The sequence below is a fragment of the Cupressus sempervirens genome, unplaced genomic scaffold (assembly GCF_028749045.1).
Source record: "Cupressus sempervirens isolate cs-2001-9-10 unplaced genomic scaffold, ASM2874904v1 CseChr00s100002_03, whole genome shotgun sequence".
In the NCBI taxonomy this organism is placed as follows: domain Eukaryota; kingdom Viridiplantae; phylum Streptophyta; class Pinopsida; order Cupressales; family Cupressaceae; genus Cupressus; species Cupressus sempervirens.
The window spans coordinates 2,592,322-2,606,141 of NW_028322207.1; the positions used below are offsets into that span (position 1 = coordinate 2,592,322).

The following is a 13,820-nucleotide window of genomic DNA, read 5'->3' on the forward strand; positions in this document are numbered from 1 at the left end:
ATATCAAGAGAATAACTAACACCATCTTCTAATGGCTCATCCCAAATAGGGAGATCATTGAGAGAAGTATTATGGTCATACATCAATTTATCCTTAGGGGAAGGAGGGCCCTTAGGAGACGACAATGAAAGTAATCTATAAAATGTATTCATTCTGAGCAAACTAAATTGTAATGATTGCTAATTAAGTGCATATAAATCAAATTAAAATATATGATATGCAACAACAATGTATGATTTTTGTTTTTGTATTTTTTATTGGTTTAACACATGCAAAAATGAAAGAAAAATTTAGGAGTAAATTAGATAACAATGTCCATTTTTAATTTATTTTTAAAAAATGAATAAAAATGCAAAGATTGAAGATGAAAAAATTTGAAGAATGTATGAGGAGTAAAGTTCACCAAAATGTAACATAGGTGAACCTAGATAGCTAAATTTATATAATGTAGCCATGTTATGATGGAAATATTAACCAATGCAATACATACGAATAATGTTTGTAAACCAAATCAAAATAGAAGTCTCATGTGTTAGGTTCACCAAAATGTAACATAAGAAACATAAATCACTTTGTTCAAATGGAAAAACTATTGAACCCATGCCTGTCTCATGTATTACATTGGAAGGAAGTGATTTTCTAGGCTCAAGAAGGCTTACATGTTGAGTGGGTGCAATGATCATTTTCTATAGTTGAAGATTTGTTATGCCAATATGATTAAGAAATACAATATCTAGGGCTAGAAAGAAAGGAAAGATGGTTTTCACTATGCACAAGCTGACTGACAACTAGCAGACCATTTTAATAATGAGATTTAATAACCAAAGATTGTAACTCACCTTCAATCCAAATTTGAAGAAAAACCAAAGAGATTGACAAGTTTGGGACTGCGATGAATTTGGGACATGCTCTAAGGACTAGGCTAGCTAGTTCAACTATTACATGCACTTTCTAATGATTTTAGTTGCAACCTATAATTGAGGTATTGTACTTTCCACAATTGAGCCCAAAATCGGTGCCACTTGTTCTTAAAGGAAAAAAAAAGAAAAAATGTTTATAAGAGAGGGGTTTGCCTTCATCAAACCTGAATTAAGGAATCAAACATAATATTTAAATGAAATATGCTTGAAAGGAAAGTAATGTTGATATAAAAAAGAAGCTAGATCTGAAATACAAATTCCCTTATACCTTGAAGGTACAATGTTTCTTGAATGTGATCACAAGTGTTAATGCAATAGCTTTGACTATATTCAAAACCCTAAAAGAAAATCATGAAAGACAAGTCTTGCATAATGAATTTTATAGTCTATCAATACGAGATGAAGGGAGAGAGAAGAATGGCTTGAAGAGTAGGATGCTTGAATACTTGTGAATGGATGTGATGATCTTCTTCCTTGGTGATGGTCTCATTTAATTGGCCTTCAATTAAAGGGGGGAAACTTTCTTCATTAAAAAGATTTCCTTGAAAATTTCTTGGAATTCTTGGGATCTTCCTGAGAATGCTTTGGATGCAAATTATATGAAAGAGCTTGAATCCTTATGTTGCAACAATCAAATGAGAAGAGGAAGATTGTTTATATACCCTTCATAAACATTTCAGAGTTCAAAATTCGAAGAGGCATGGTATGAATTTAGACTCCCCACTTAACTATTGAGACCACCTCCTGATTTAGAACCCAAAGAGAACATTGAGGAATAGGTTGACTAAGTAAACATATTCCCTCTAAAAAAGCTTTAAATTTTGGTTTTGGTGTCCCAATTGTGGAGAGGATGAACAAAAAATTTAGGTTAGAGTATTAGAAATTAATGCAAGAGCCCACACATTTTGGGGCTAAACAAAATGATGAATTACATCATGATGCAATTCCTAAATGAAAAAACAACACCAAAATGGACTTTGAAATGTGTCAATGTTTAGAATCTTGATCCTTTGATCTCATGACCATCATTATAAAAAAATTCATTCAAACAACATTTAAGAACTCTTCAATGGAAAATTGTACCTTAAAAAATCTAATAATCTATTAGATTCATCTCGCATGAGATCATACAAATTGAATAAATAAAGCTTTGATAGAAAAATTAGACAATTTTCATCACTTGTAGAAGCAACACTTACTAGTTCCTCCTATGGGCAAGAATATTGATGCATTCCTCATTGAATTTCTCTACAACTCTATTGGCCAACAACACAATAATAGTACTCTACAATATTATTGGGATGATATTAACATTTTAAATGTCAAACCACCAACTAATTAGAATCTAGAATTAAAATCAATCGACCAACTTTTTTTTATGATTGTAATTTTTTTCACTTTCATACGATATTGCTTTCACTATTTTTGTCCATTTTCTCCACAATATGTGGCTAGTAAAATTATCTACTTTTATAATTTAGCTGATAGGCTATTTGTGGGAACTTTGTTCTCGGAAATTGATATTTTGACTTAGTAATTTGTTAGTTTGACTGGAAAATTGTAAATCCTTCCCACTAATTATTTACTGGCCAATATTTATCTCACTCCACTCTTAACTCTTGTTTTGATATTTATTAGTTGTTATCTCCACTTTTAACTATCATTTTTTCTTTGTCTATTTATTTAAAAAAGTAATTGCTTGTGATCTCCAATTAGCTCATGTTGTGATTTCTATTTATTTAATTTTTAATTTTTAAAATTGATCTAGGTTTTAGTTTTTAAATTATTTTAATTTATTATTTATATTAGTTTAGTTCTTTAAATATTATTTTTTAGTTTTTATAATTTATTTAGTCAATAGAATATTTCGTTGTTATTTTTTATATTTCTCTGATTAATTTTTTATAATATTTTGATGCGATTTTTTTAAATGTTTTTTTTTTCATATTTGATAAATTGAATTTAAATAAATAATATTTATTAATCTATTTAAAATATTTTAGTAAATATTATGTTATTAAAAATTGAAAATTATTAATAATCTAATTTGTTCACATAAGATTATATTTTAAATCTTCACATTAGCTCATGTTGTGATCTGTATTTATTTAATTTTTAAAATTGATTTAGGTTTTAGTTTTAAAATTATATTAATTTATTTTTTGATTAGTTTAGATTTTTTTAATATTATTTTTTAATTTCTATGATTTATTTAATCAAATATAATATTTGTTAGAGATGTCATTATTTTTTCATTTAAAAAAAAAATCTTATTAATTTTTCATAATAGATTTTTTTATGGGTTTTTTTAAATGATTTTTTTCATATTTGATAAATTGAATTTAAATAAATAATATTTATTAATCTATTTAAAATATTTTAGTTATTTTATTTAAATTAAAAATTATTAATAATCTAATTCACATAATACTATATCTTATAAATAATTATATTATCCAGCACCTATCGCACCTATCAACTTATCGTTGCAAGCACAAAAGCTTGCAATAGCTATTTTTATCCTTATTGCTTGTGACTGGATAAAAAGACTTGATTTTTTTTATATTGGTAATTTAACACATCTACATTTATAAATATTATTGAATTAGTTTAATAAACTCATTTAGTAAATTATTATTATTATTTTCTTATATAACATTTGTAAAGGAATAAATTTATTAAGTAAAAAAGTATAATAACTAATAAATAAAAATGTAATATTCATTATTTTAGTGAAATAAATATAATATTAAGTAAATATACATCACATATATTTAGATTTATTATTAAAAATACATAGCTATTAAAATCATTACTATGAATCATAATGTGTCATTTGACTTTGATTCAACATTGTATTTGGCTTTATTTGGTTGTATAACGCACTATTAGTATTTTTATAGCACCCTTTGCTAGTAGTGTGGCGGCTATAGTGGTTCTTTTGTGCTCTTGATTTACTTACAACCTTTTGGTTGTAGCATAATAGTTCTCATAGTATGAGTTATTAACTTATATGTCTATAATCCTTATTATCATATAGATTAATCACTACATGTATAATTACGTGTGATATAATAGTATTATTTTTATTAATTAATAAATATTTAGTTGAATAATTAAGAACTTATTATTATATAATCATTCATAGTAAATAGAATAATAATTACTTTAAACAAGGGTAGATATAAATAATGAGTTGTGACCTAGTTCAATTGGTAAAAGTTTCTTTGTCATGAAGCATGAGGTCATAAGGTTCATTGATCTACATAGATTTTCAAGCTTAAAAGCTGGAGTAGATTTGAATCCGACCCCAAACAAAAGCTTACAATTTATCGTTGTATTATAGACTCTTATTAGTTCCTGCCGACGGCAGGATACTTATGCATCGATGTGATGCAAATAACTTTTTCATCCCACCAATAGGAGGCACAGTTTTTTTGCTTTTAAACATTTGTAATGTTGACACATTTATCTATGATTTTCAAACATGAAAAAAGTTAATTATCTTTAGTGCAATTGGTTAAGAGCAAAAATAGTAAGGAGGAAAATTAATTTTCATTACATACAAATATAGAATTTTCAAACACTTTGCAAATACATTCATTTATAATAAATTTTGTCAATGTATTAATTACAACTTTATCTCTACAAGTGGATTAGCTTTTTAAAAAACAATAATTTTTCTCTTCCACCTCACAAATGAATGTCTAATCAATAATAATTATCATTATCTATTTTTCTTACCATATAGATATTTTAATCAAATATAGAGTTAAATGTTATATCCTTGCACTTGAATTTCTAATTTTTTTTAAATTTTGATTTTTTAATAAAACTACTTAAATTATGACTATTATTTCACTTTTATCAAAAAAAAAATAAACAATATTATTTTTCAATTTTATTTGATAATAGTGTTTGTAATATGTATAATTCATAAGTGTTACAGTTTAAAAATTATATCATTCATTATTATTATTATTATTATTATTATTATTATTATTATTATTATTCATTTAAACAATTTATCATTTAGTTTAAATATATTTAAAGCTTCAATATACATTTCAATATTAAATTAATAATTATATTTTATAACAAAAAGCATACTACAGGAAATAATCACAAAAAAAGAAAAGTTCAATTCTAAAAGATATATAAATTATTATTAAGTTTTTCTTAATTATGTACAGAAATTCAATAATTATATTCTATTTCTTTTTTATTACATTATTTTTATTCATTAACATTAAATTTATGAAATTATATAGATATTATTTCATAATTAAAAATTTCTTTATTCTATGAAAACATATGAGCTATCTTGCAATTCTAGGCAAAAATTAATGCATTTGCAATGCTACTTTAGAACCATGTAACCTTATTCTCACTCACCTACACCTTTACAACCATTATGCTGCTACTGCTAGTTGTCTCTTACCAAAAAAACATCAATCTATTAATTTCACATACCGAACATCGGCAGAACAATTTCCCATGATGCATTTTATTCTCATGTCTAAAATACAACAAATAGCTATTGGAATCGTCAGCTAGCAGAGAATATCTAAATATATAGATAATAGAAAATCATTGACCACATAAACGAGTCACTGGCAGGGCAGATAAAAAGCCCTTGTTTTCCAGGCAGACCAACATGGTTTTAGTTTTGATTAGGGAGGAAACGACTAGCTTGTCTGCACGCAGATACGCATTCCTTTATGTATGTTACACCGCTTTCTACCTTTATCTGGTAAACTCCTACAGGCAGATCCATCCTCGAGAACTACTCCACATTCATTATTATTTTTCACGATTCCTATGTTTTCTTGAATTTTCGTACCAATTTTTACTGTACTAATGCTTTCTTTAGTAATCCTGTGTCCCTTGTGATGACCGCATCGTTTCCTATTTTTAAGTGGAGCATCACTGCAGATGCTACCGTCCCCTTTAACGACACCGCATATATTTCTACCAGTGGTGTCTATGGTTTCTATATTGTTTGCTCCTTTCTCATGCACCGAACGAAGGCGATTTCTTGTGAATGAAAATGCCTTGAAATCGACGGTGGGTATTGTCTGTTTCCCTGTTTCGCTCGGCTTCTTCCCTTCAATTCTTATTCCCGCTTTCTTTTGAAATGGTATGCATTGTATTTCTGCAAGCCTTCGTAGAGGTAAGACAGGCAAGCCTTGCGATGTAAGCTTTTTCAGCTTCAGAAGCACATCATCAGGTCGCCTAGCAACGTTTCCACCTCTATTCCAAGCATAGTCAAACACTTTCAACAGCCGGGCTTCACTATCTTCTGCTCTGGCCTTCGTGTTCATCTGCAGATATAAACAAAAGAGTGAGGTCAAAGACAAGTTAAATAAGCAAACTGTTTACATTTACATTCAGAATTGGAGAACTGTTTTACTGTAGTTAAAGGTTACTGTAAAGTTCAACGGTCCCAAACAAGGATCAGAGGAGCATAAATTACAGCCATCCTATTGTAGCCAAAAATACATAGCACATTGGCTGGGTATAGGCATACAATACATGGAATGATGCAGTTTTACTATAAATATATCGAAATGAAAGTGAAACAGTTTGGATTGTGTACGTTTGAGCAAAACTAGGCAATTCAGATTTCGCCCAATGCATCCACAACAACTCAAAAGTGAAATGAAAGTGAAACAGTTTGGATTGTGTACGTTTGAGCAAAACTAGGCAATTCAGATTTCGCCCAATGCATCCACAACAACTCAAAAGTGAATTGAGTTACAAATAAAATTGAGTATTAGCAACAAAGTTTGGATGGGTTGCAAGCCGAGTGGGTTTAACCACAACTCTGTCGTTAACAGAGTGGGCTTACCATAAAGGAAACTCCATAGAGCTGGAGTAGTTTGTACTTCACTCCCATGAGCATCACCTAAATGCAATGATGCCTAAGTGTTCCATGCATTCTAATAAGAGATTGATTCTTGTGAACCACTACTTATGAAACATGGGTCAATGAGTTTGACTCAAAAAACTACACAATTGAACCTTGATAGCAATATCATAATTTTATTTGATATTTTTTGTGGAAAATATCTCCTACATATAACAAAGTCTACAAACAATCCCCTGAAACAAGGATGCATAAGAATAGGTAGAAATTATGATTATGGTATGATAGAGCCAAAGCAAACCCAGTCTAGGACAGGAACACCGTTGAGAACTGTGCAAATTAGAAAATCCAAGCATTTCCACATCTAGATTTTTAGACATAAGATTGTTTTAGAAATTTTCCTCCTAGTTATTGTGTCAAAGGTGCTCAAAAGCGATTATCCAGCTCCCAGTTAATTTGGGTTCATCCTCGGGGCAATTTAAAATCTTTTCCTTAGCATTAATTTGCCATTATTGTCGCTTGTCAAAGATGGGCTGTGTAGGTATTACAAAAACTGATTATAGTGATATTTGATATAAAAGTTCAGGTACTTATATGTTGCAGGAAGTGGAAATACATGTGTGCATACTGATTGTGTCACGGAGTTTTGGAATTAAAAAACTCATCAAAAACACTGGAAAGAAACCGAAAAAGAAGGTGATAGAGAAGGGGATGGCACAGAGTGAGGGTAATGAATTCATTTGGAATGGAAGTATTGTAACTTCATATAACTGTGTGCGTGTGTCATTTTTGTCATTTTAAACGTAGGCAAATTTTAGATCTAGGGTATTAGATCTAGGGGATGCTACATTATCTGAGATGCAAGGATAGCAGAGTATGCTAAAGTATTCTACCTTATTGGAACTGTAAGATAGCTTGAAATGTGAAGCTTAAACTTTCATCAGGTCATTGACGAGGCGATGTAACCTCTTAAATCTCTTGTAAGAGGGATGAAAACTACCTTAATTCCAATGCTTGTGTATGTATGTCATGTCCCCTTTTCAAATAATTAAAAAATAATAATCTTTGCTAAGGCAGGCAGGCCCAAGAAAGTGAAGTTTCGGAAAAAGGGGGTTAATCTTTGGAAACCGTTGGACTAATAAATGAAAATTATTATTAAAATATGTTTCATTAACCTCTCTTGGACGTGAGTTACAGTTATGCCCTTTTTTAAAGGGTTTGGAGGCATTTTGGTGGGGGGTAGAACTTGATTTTTGCTCATTCTTTGTTATTCTTCAGAGGCTACCAAATCTGTGGAGAAGGAGACCCAAGAACGGGAGTTTGCAGGTTTCCAGGGAGACCCAAGAACGGGAGTTTGCAGGTTTCCAGAAAGGCTAAGGACGGGAGTTTGAAGCCATTCCATGTGCATGCTCATACAGAGTTTGCCTTTGTGCTGAACAGTGTAGATTTGTGGATTTTTGGGTGTGTTTTTTGCATGAGTTTGGTGTTTTCAGTTGAGCATTTCATATCAGTTTTGGTTGCTGCTGTATTTCAGACTTTAAGCTGGTAAAATAGAGCTGAATATATGTATTGGGACGTGATTAAACTTCTGAGATAGTTTATTAGTGTTGTGTGGTGTTTCCGGGCATTTTTGTGTTAATTTCGGGAGCCCGATGAGCATAGTTTTTGTCCTACATTTGAGAACTGTTGTGTAAAGGGTATACGGATCTGGAAATGTCATTTTGTAGGCTGTTATGTTGCTGAAATTTCTGTAAAAATGTCCACTTTCAGATTTATTAATAATTGGTGAAGCTGTGAAACTTTTGCACAATTTCTGGCATACCCGATTTGGGGTTTCTTGAGAAATTTGAAGGATCTTTGTGATATTAGTTGCTTGATCTTAAAGATCTGATTAAAGGTTGGAAATATCATGTAAAATCAGAAAAGAGACATTTCAGTGGTATCAGAGTCATGATCTTGCCAGCTTGAGGGTTTGTAGAAGTTTGCAGGTCAGTTTTGACAACTACTCAGACCTTGCATTTCAGTTTTGAGAACTACCCAAATCTTGCATGTCATAATTTATGATTGCATGTTGCTTCTAATCAGCTGCATGTCAAAATTTATGGTTGCATGCTACTTCTAATCATTTTCATGTTAGTTCTTGGCGAATTTGGTGGTTGTAGAAGTTTGCATTTCAGTTTTGACAAGTACCCAGATCTTGCATGTCAGTTTTGACAACTACCCAGATCTTGCATGTCATAATTTGGTGGTTGCATGTTGCTTCTAATCAGTTGCATGTCCAAATCTATGGTTTCATGCTACTTCTAATCATTTGCATGTTAGTTCTTGGTGAATTTGGTGGTTGTAAAAGTTTGCATGTCAGTTTTGACAACTACCTAGATCTTGCATGTCAGTTTTGACAACTACCCAGATCTTGCATGTCATAATTTGGTGGTTGCATGTTGCTTCTAATCAGTTGCATGTCCAAATCTATGGTTGCATGCTACTTCTAATCATTTGCATGTTAGTTCTTGGTGTTTGAAGAAGCTATATACTATTGGGGTTACACTCTACTTTATCCAGAATGGACAGGTATAGTACAGAGTCTCAGAGGGAACGATCTTGGACAATTGATAGCCAGAGTCAAAATAGTAGAAAGGATGGTTATTTAGACATTCGAGATAAACTTATGAAAATAAGCCATGACATGTCTAAATAGTTAGTTGAGCACCACCGTATAATGAATGACATGTTATCTGACCCAACTAAGGTGGATAAGTTGACTGGATTTCTATTTGGCAGATTTTCTCACAGGACAGATGACACAATTCCCAAGAACTTGCATGAGGAGTTTGAGAAACTAGCTGATAGCCAGGTAGAGGTCTCAGATTCTACTTTGCCACAGGAGGTGGTGGGAAAGGATATTACACAGATTGATAGTAACGGTCAACTTGATACTCAAATTGAGACAATTGTTTACAGGTTGTCAAAGAGTGATGCCACAGGTATTCAGGATGGTATAGTTACAACAGGCAGTGACTACAGTGTAGTGGGTTCAGATGATGATTATGAGGATGTTGTTGTGCAGGATGGTGAGGTACCTGGTAGAGATGAGCAAACATTGAGCATTCATGACTTTGCTGAGAAAGAGTACCAGGCACAGTTAGATGCTTCATCACATGAGGTTGAGGCAGGTAGTACTTCACATGATTTATCCCGCCAGCTAAAGGTGAGTGAAGATAGTATTTTGACTTCATTATCTCATCATGATAGGTATGTGGAGTTAGTTGGTATTGGTCATATTACTCAAGGGAGGATTTTGCTTGAGTTACCAGCTGATTCTAGTTTACAGATATGGACTCAAGATTGTTATATTGGCATTTGGGATTTAGTTGACAGGAGATCTTTAACACTTTTTGGTAGCAGTGTTTGTTTGGGTGCTATCATGGATTTGATTAGCAGATTGCACGGTGTTGTCTTTTCTTGTGCTAGCAGCTTGTCCAATGTTGGTATTAGTTTTTATACACTGATGTTGGGCTTTGTTCATATATCTAGTCGACCATATTTGCTAGAATGTGTTGATGATATTTCATATTTGGCAGTGTGTATAGATGAGTCCCAGGATCATATTGGCATTGATGACATCCAGGAGGATGCAGTGGGCAATTTTGAAGACTTAGTTTCCTTGGGTATAGAGGAGTTGGACAGCAATGCTAATGTTTTTGATACTCCGTATGTTGATATGAGTTTTAGATTTGATTCACAGGATATGGATGGTAATACTCTAGAGACTAGTAACTTTGAGAATACTCCTTTAGACAGTGCATTAGAGGAGGTTTGTAGGAGACAGTCAAGCCAGTGCCATCATGTGTCTAATCAGTTGAGAGTTAGTGACCAAGACATTGCTATCACTTGCCGCATTTCGATGCTGCTCGTCAGTTGTTAGCAGTTTATGGATGGGGTTCTCCTACTAGTGATGAGCAGGGAGGCAGTTATCTTTCCTTGACAGAGTTCCACTCTTTATGGGAGGCTATCCAGATTCTGAGACAGGATTATATGCAGTTGGTAGCCGACAGAGATTATCTTATGAAGTGGGGCAGTACAACATATGATGCATTGTTGGCCAAGGAAGATGAGGTGAGTGAGCTTACTGAGTAGCTTGTGGTGACTTCTGAGATTCTTGAGAGTACATAGTTGGCTTTCAAGGAGTCACAGTTTCATTTGGCTAAGGTGACCATGGAGTTAGAGCGACTATAGTCTTCACCTGATTCTATACAGTCACAAGCAGTGGTGTTTGGTGATCCGAGGATGTCCATGGCCGAGATTGTCAGAGACAGTGGAGATGGGGATGCATCCATTCTTGATACTAACATTGGAATATCAGGTTCATTCCCACTAGAGTTAGGTTCAGTTGAGTTGGGTGTTGTAGCAGATTGTTGTATGCTTGACATGGTGGTGGCCTCTAGTATTGATGGCACAGAGACTAGAGATTTATCAAAGATCATGTGTGATGTTGGTGAGTCGGCAGTTGGCATGGTTCCTACTAGTAACACTACTCCCTTGGTGATATCTTCGGAGGTAGTAGTTAGTTCCAACATGGGTAATGATCAATTGCAGTTAGTTTCATCTGGATTACAGTCTGAGCCACTGACTGAGATTGGTGCATTCTATCGGCATTACATTGTGAGGTATGCTCATCAATTTACTTTTGATGACCATGTTGATGAGATAATGATACAGAGATGTACTTTGGTTCCTAGTGCTTATCATCAGTTATGGGACAATTTGATGCCTCAAGATGAGAGTTGTGATGGGCATGACATGGCGATAGGTTCTACAGTTGATAGCTTGATAATACATGACTTAGAGCAGGAGTTTCAGAGTGATGCTTCAGCGGTTGTTGTTATTGATTCTACTCCTTTGGCTATGACATCTCCTGACTTAGCTGGTGATCAGTCACAGTGGGTTGTATCACTTGTTCATGGTGAGTTGCTGACTAAGGTTGGTTTTTTTTATCAACATTATATTGCAAGGTATGTACATCAGTTAGCATTTGATCCTTGTGTTGAGGAGTTGATGGCAGGAAGATTTGATTTGGGTTCCAATTCTTGCTATTTATCTTGTGATGGCTTTTCACCATCAGAGGTGCATGGTAGTTATGGTTATGAGATAGTGGCCGGTGATTTGCAAAGTTGTGTTGACTGCAGGAGTTGTACAATGTGTGGATTCTCCATACTTGGCACAGTTTCATTCGAGAGCATTCACCATTGTTGCAAAGTTGGATTGTGCATTCCGTATAGGCCAGTGGGATGCGTTGATGGTATTTACTGTGTTGGTAGTTTGATTTGTCCACTTCGCTTGGGTTCTGATATTCAAAGAGTTTGTGCCTCATGGGTTTTTGATTGTGGTAGTGGTGATTTCGGAGTTTGGTTGAGCTATAATTGTCAGTTTGATTATGGATTCCTCTTGGTCATATTGCAGAGGATATTGCAGGAGCCTGTGTTAATTGGTAGTAGTATAGTTCATGACTACATTTGGGATCCAGGTGGATTGATTGGTTTATTGTTCAACCATTGCTTGAGGACAAGCAATGTTTGGGAGGGGAGGACTTGTCATGTCCCCTTTTCAAATAATTAAAAAATAATAATCTTTGCTAAGGCAGGCAGGCCCAAGAAAGTGAAGTTTCGGAAAAAGGGGGTTAATCTTTGGAAATCGTTGGACTAATAAATGAAAATTATTATTAAAATATGTTTCATTAACCTCTCTTGGACGTGAGTTACAGTTATGCCCTCTTTTAAAGGGTTTGGAGGCATTTTGGTGGGGGGTAGAACTTGATTTTTGCTCATTCTTTGTTATTCTTTAGAGGCTGCCAAACCTGTGGAGAAGGAGACCTAAGAACGGGAGTTTGCAAGTTTTCAGGAAGGCTAAGGACGGGAGTTTGAAGCCATTCCATGTGCATGCTCATACAGAGTTTGCCTTTGTGCTGAACAGTGTAGATTTGTGGGTTTTTGGGTGTGTTTTTTGCATGAGTTTGGTGTTTTCAGTTGAGCATTTCATATCAGTTTTGGTTGTTGCTGTATTTCAGACTTTAAGCTGTTAAAATAGAGCTGAATATATGTATTGGGACGTGATTAAACTTCTGAGATAGTTTATTAGTGTTGTGTGGTGTTTCCGGGCATTTTTGTGTTAATTTCGGGAGCCCGATGAGCATAGTTTTTGTCCTACATTTGAGAACTGTTGTGTAAAGGTTATACGTATCTGGAAATGTCATTTTGTAGGCTGTTATGCTGCTGAAATTTCTGTAAAAATGTCCACTTTCAGATTTATTAATAATTGGTGAAGCTGTGAAGCTTTTGGCACAATTTCTGGCATACCCGATTTGGGGTTTCTTGAGAAATTTGGAGGATCTTTGTGATATTAGTTGTTTGATCTTAAAGATCTGATTAAAGGTTGGAAATATCATGTAAAATCAGAAAAGGGACATTTCAATGTATAGTTACTATAGTTTGTAATATCCTACTCAGATATCCCTTTCGAATTTTTCCTCAAATAAATTTCAGAATCATAAATAAGAATTTATGCAATAATAACCAGCAATATACTCATTAAAATACTCAGAAAATGTTATTGCATTATAATATTCAACAATACAATAACAATCCAATTGTAAAAACAATGATAGCAGTCAGATTGGATAACTAGAAATGAACCTGAAATGCAACTATGAACTCCGTCATGAATTCACCACAGATGATAAATCGGGGCTATGTCCAATCCACCAAGAAGAACCAGGCGGTTGCATCCTTGGATCTTGAATCAAAGCTGAAGCTTCCATAATTTTTCCAAGAGGAATCTCAATCCAAATCAATATCCAAGCATCCTGAAAATGAACTCATCCTTCTTTTATGTTCAAAACAGTGACCCTTCAATTTCCTTCTCTTGACCTTTAGACTTTTTCCTTCTTGTCCCCTTCAACCCACTTAATAATATTAATTTGACCCAATTTATAAATTTGCATTAAGCTCTCTTAAGCCAAAATTAATATTTTATGA

At 33.3% G+C, this 13,820-nt stretch overlaps 1 protein-coding gene across 1 annotated transcript in view; it reads right to left on the minus strand.

The window, feature by feature from the left end:
* Positions 1-5,350: 5,350 nt before the first annotated feature.
* Positions 5,351-13,820, minus strand: part of LOC149527831 (protein EFFECTOR OF TRANSCRIPTION 2-like) — a 63,555-nt gene continuing 55,085 nt past the window's right edge. Inside the window, exon 3 of the mRNA XM_089812078.1 lies at positions 5,351-6,244. Coding sequence (XP_089668204.1) covers positions 5,609-6,244 — 636 coding nt within the window. The 3' untranslated portion in view covers positions 5,351-5,608. The remainder of the gene's footprint in view (positions 6,245-13,820) is intronic.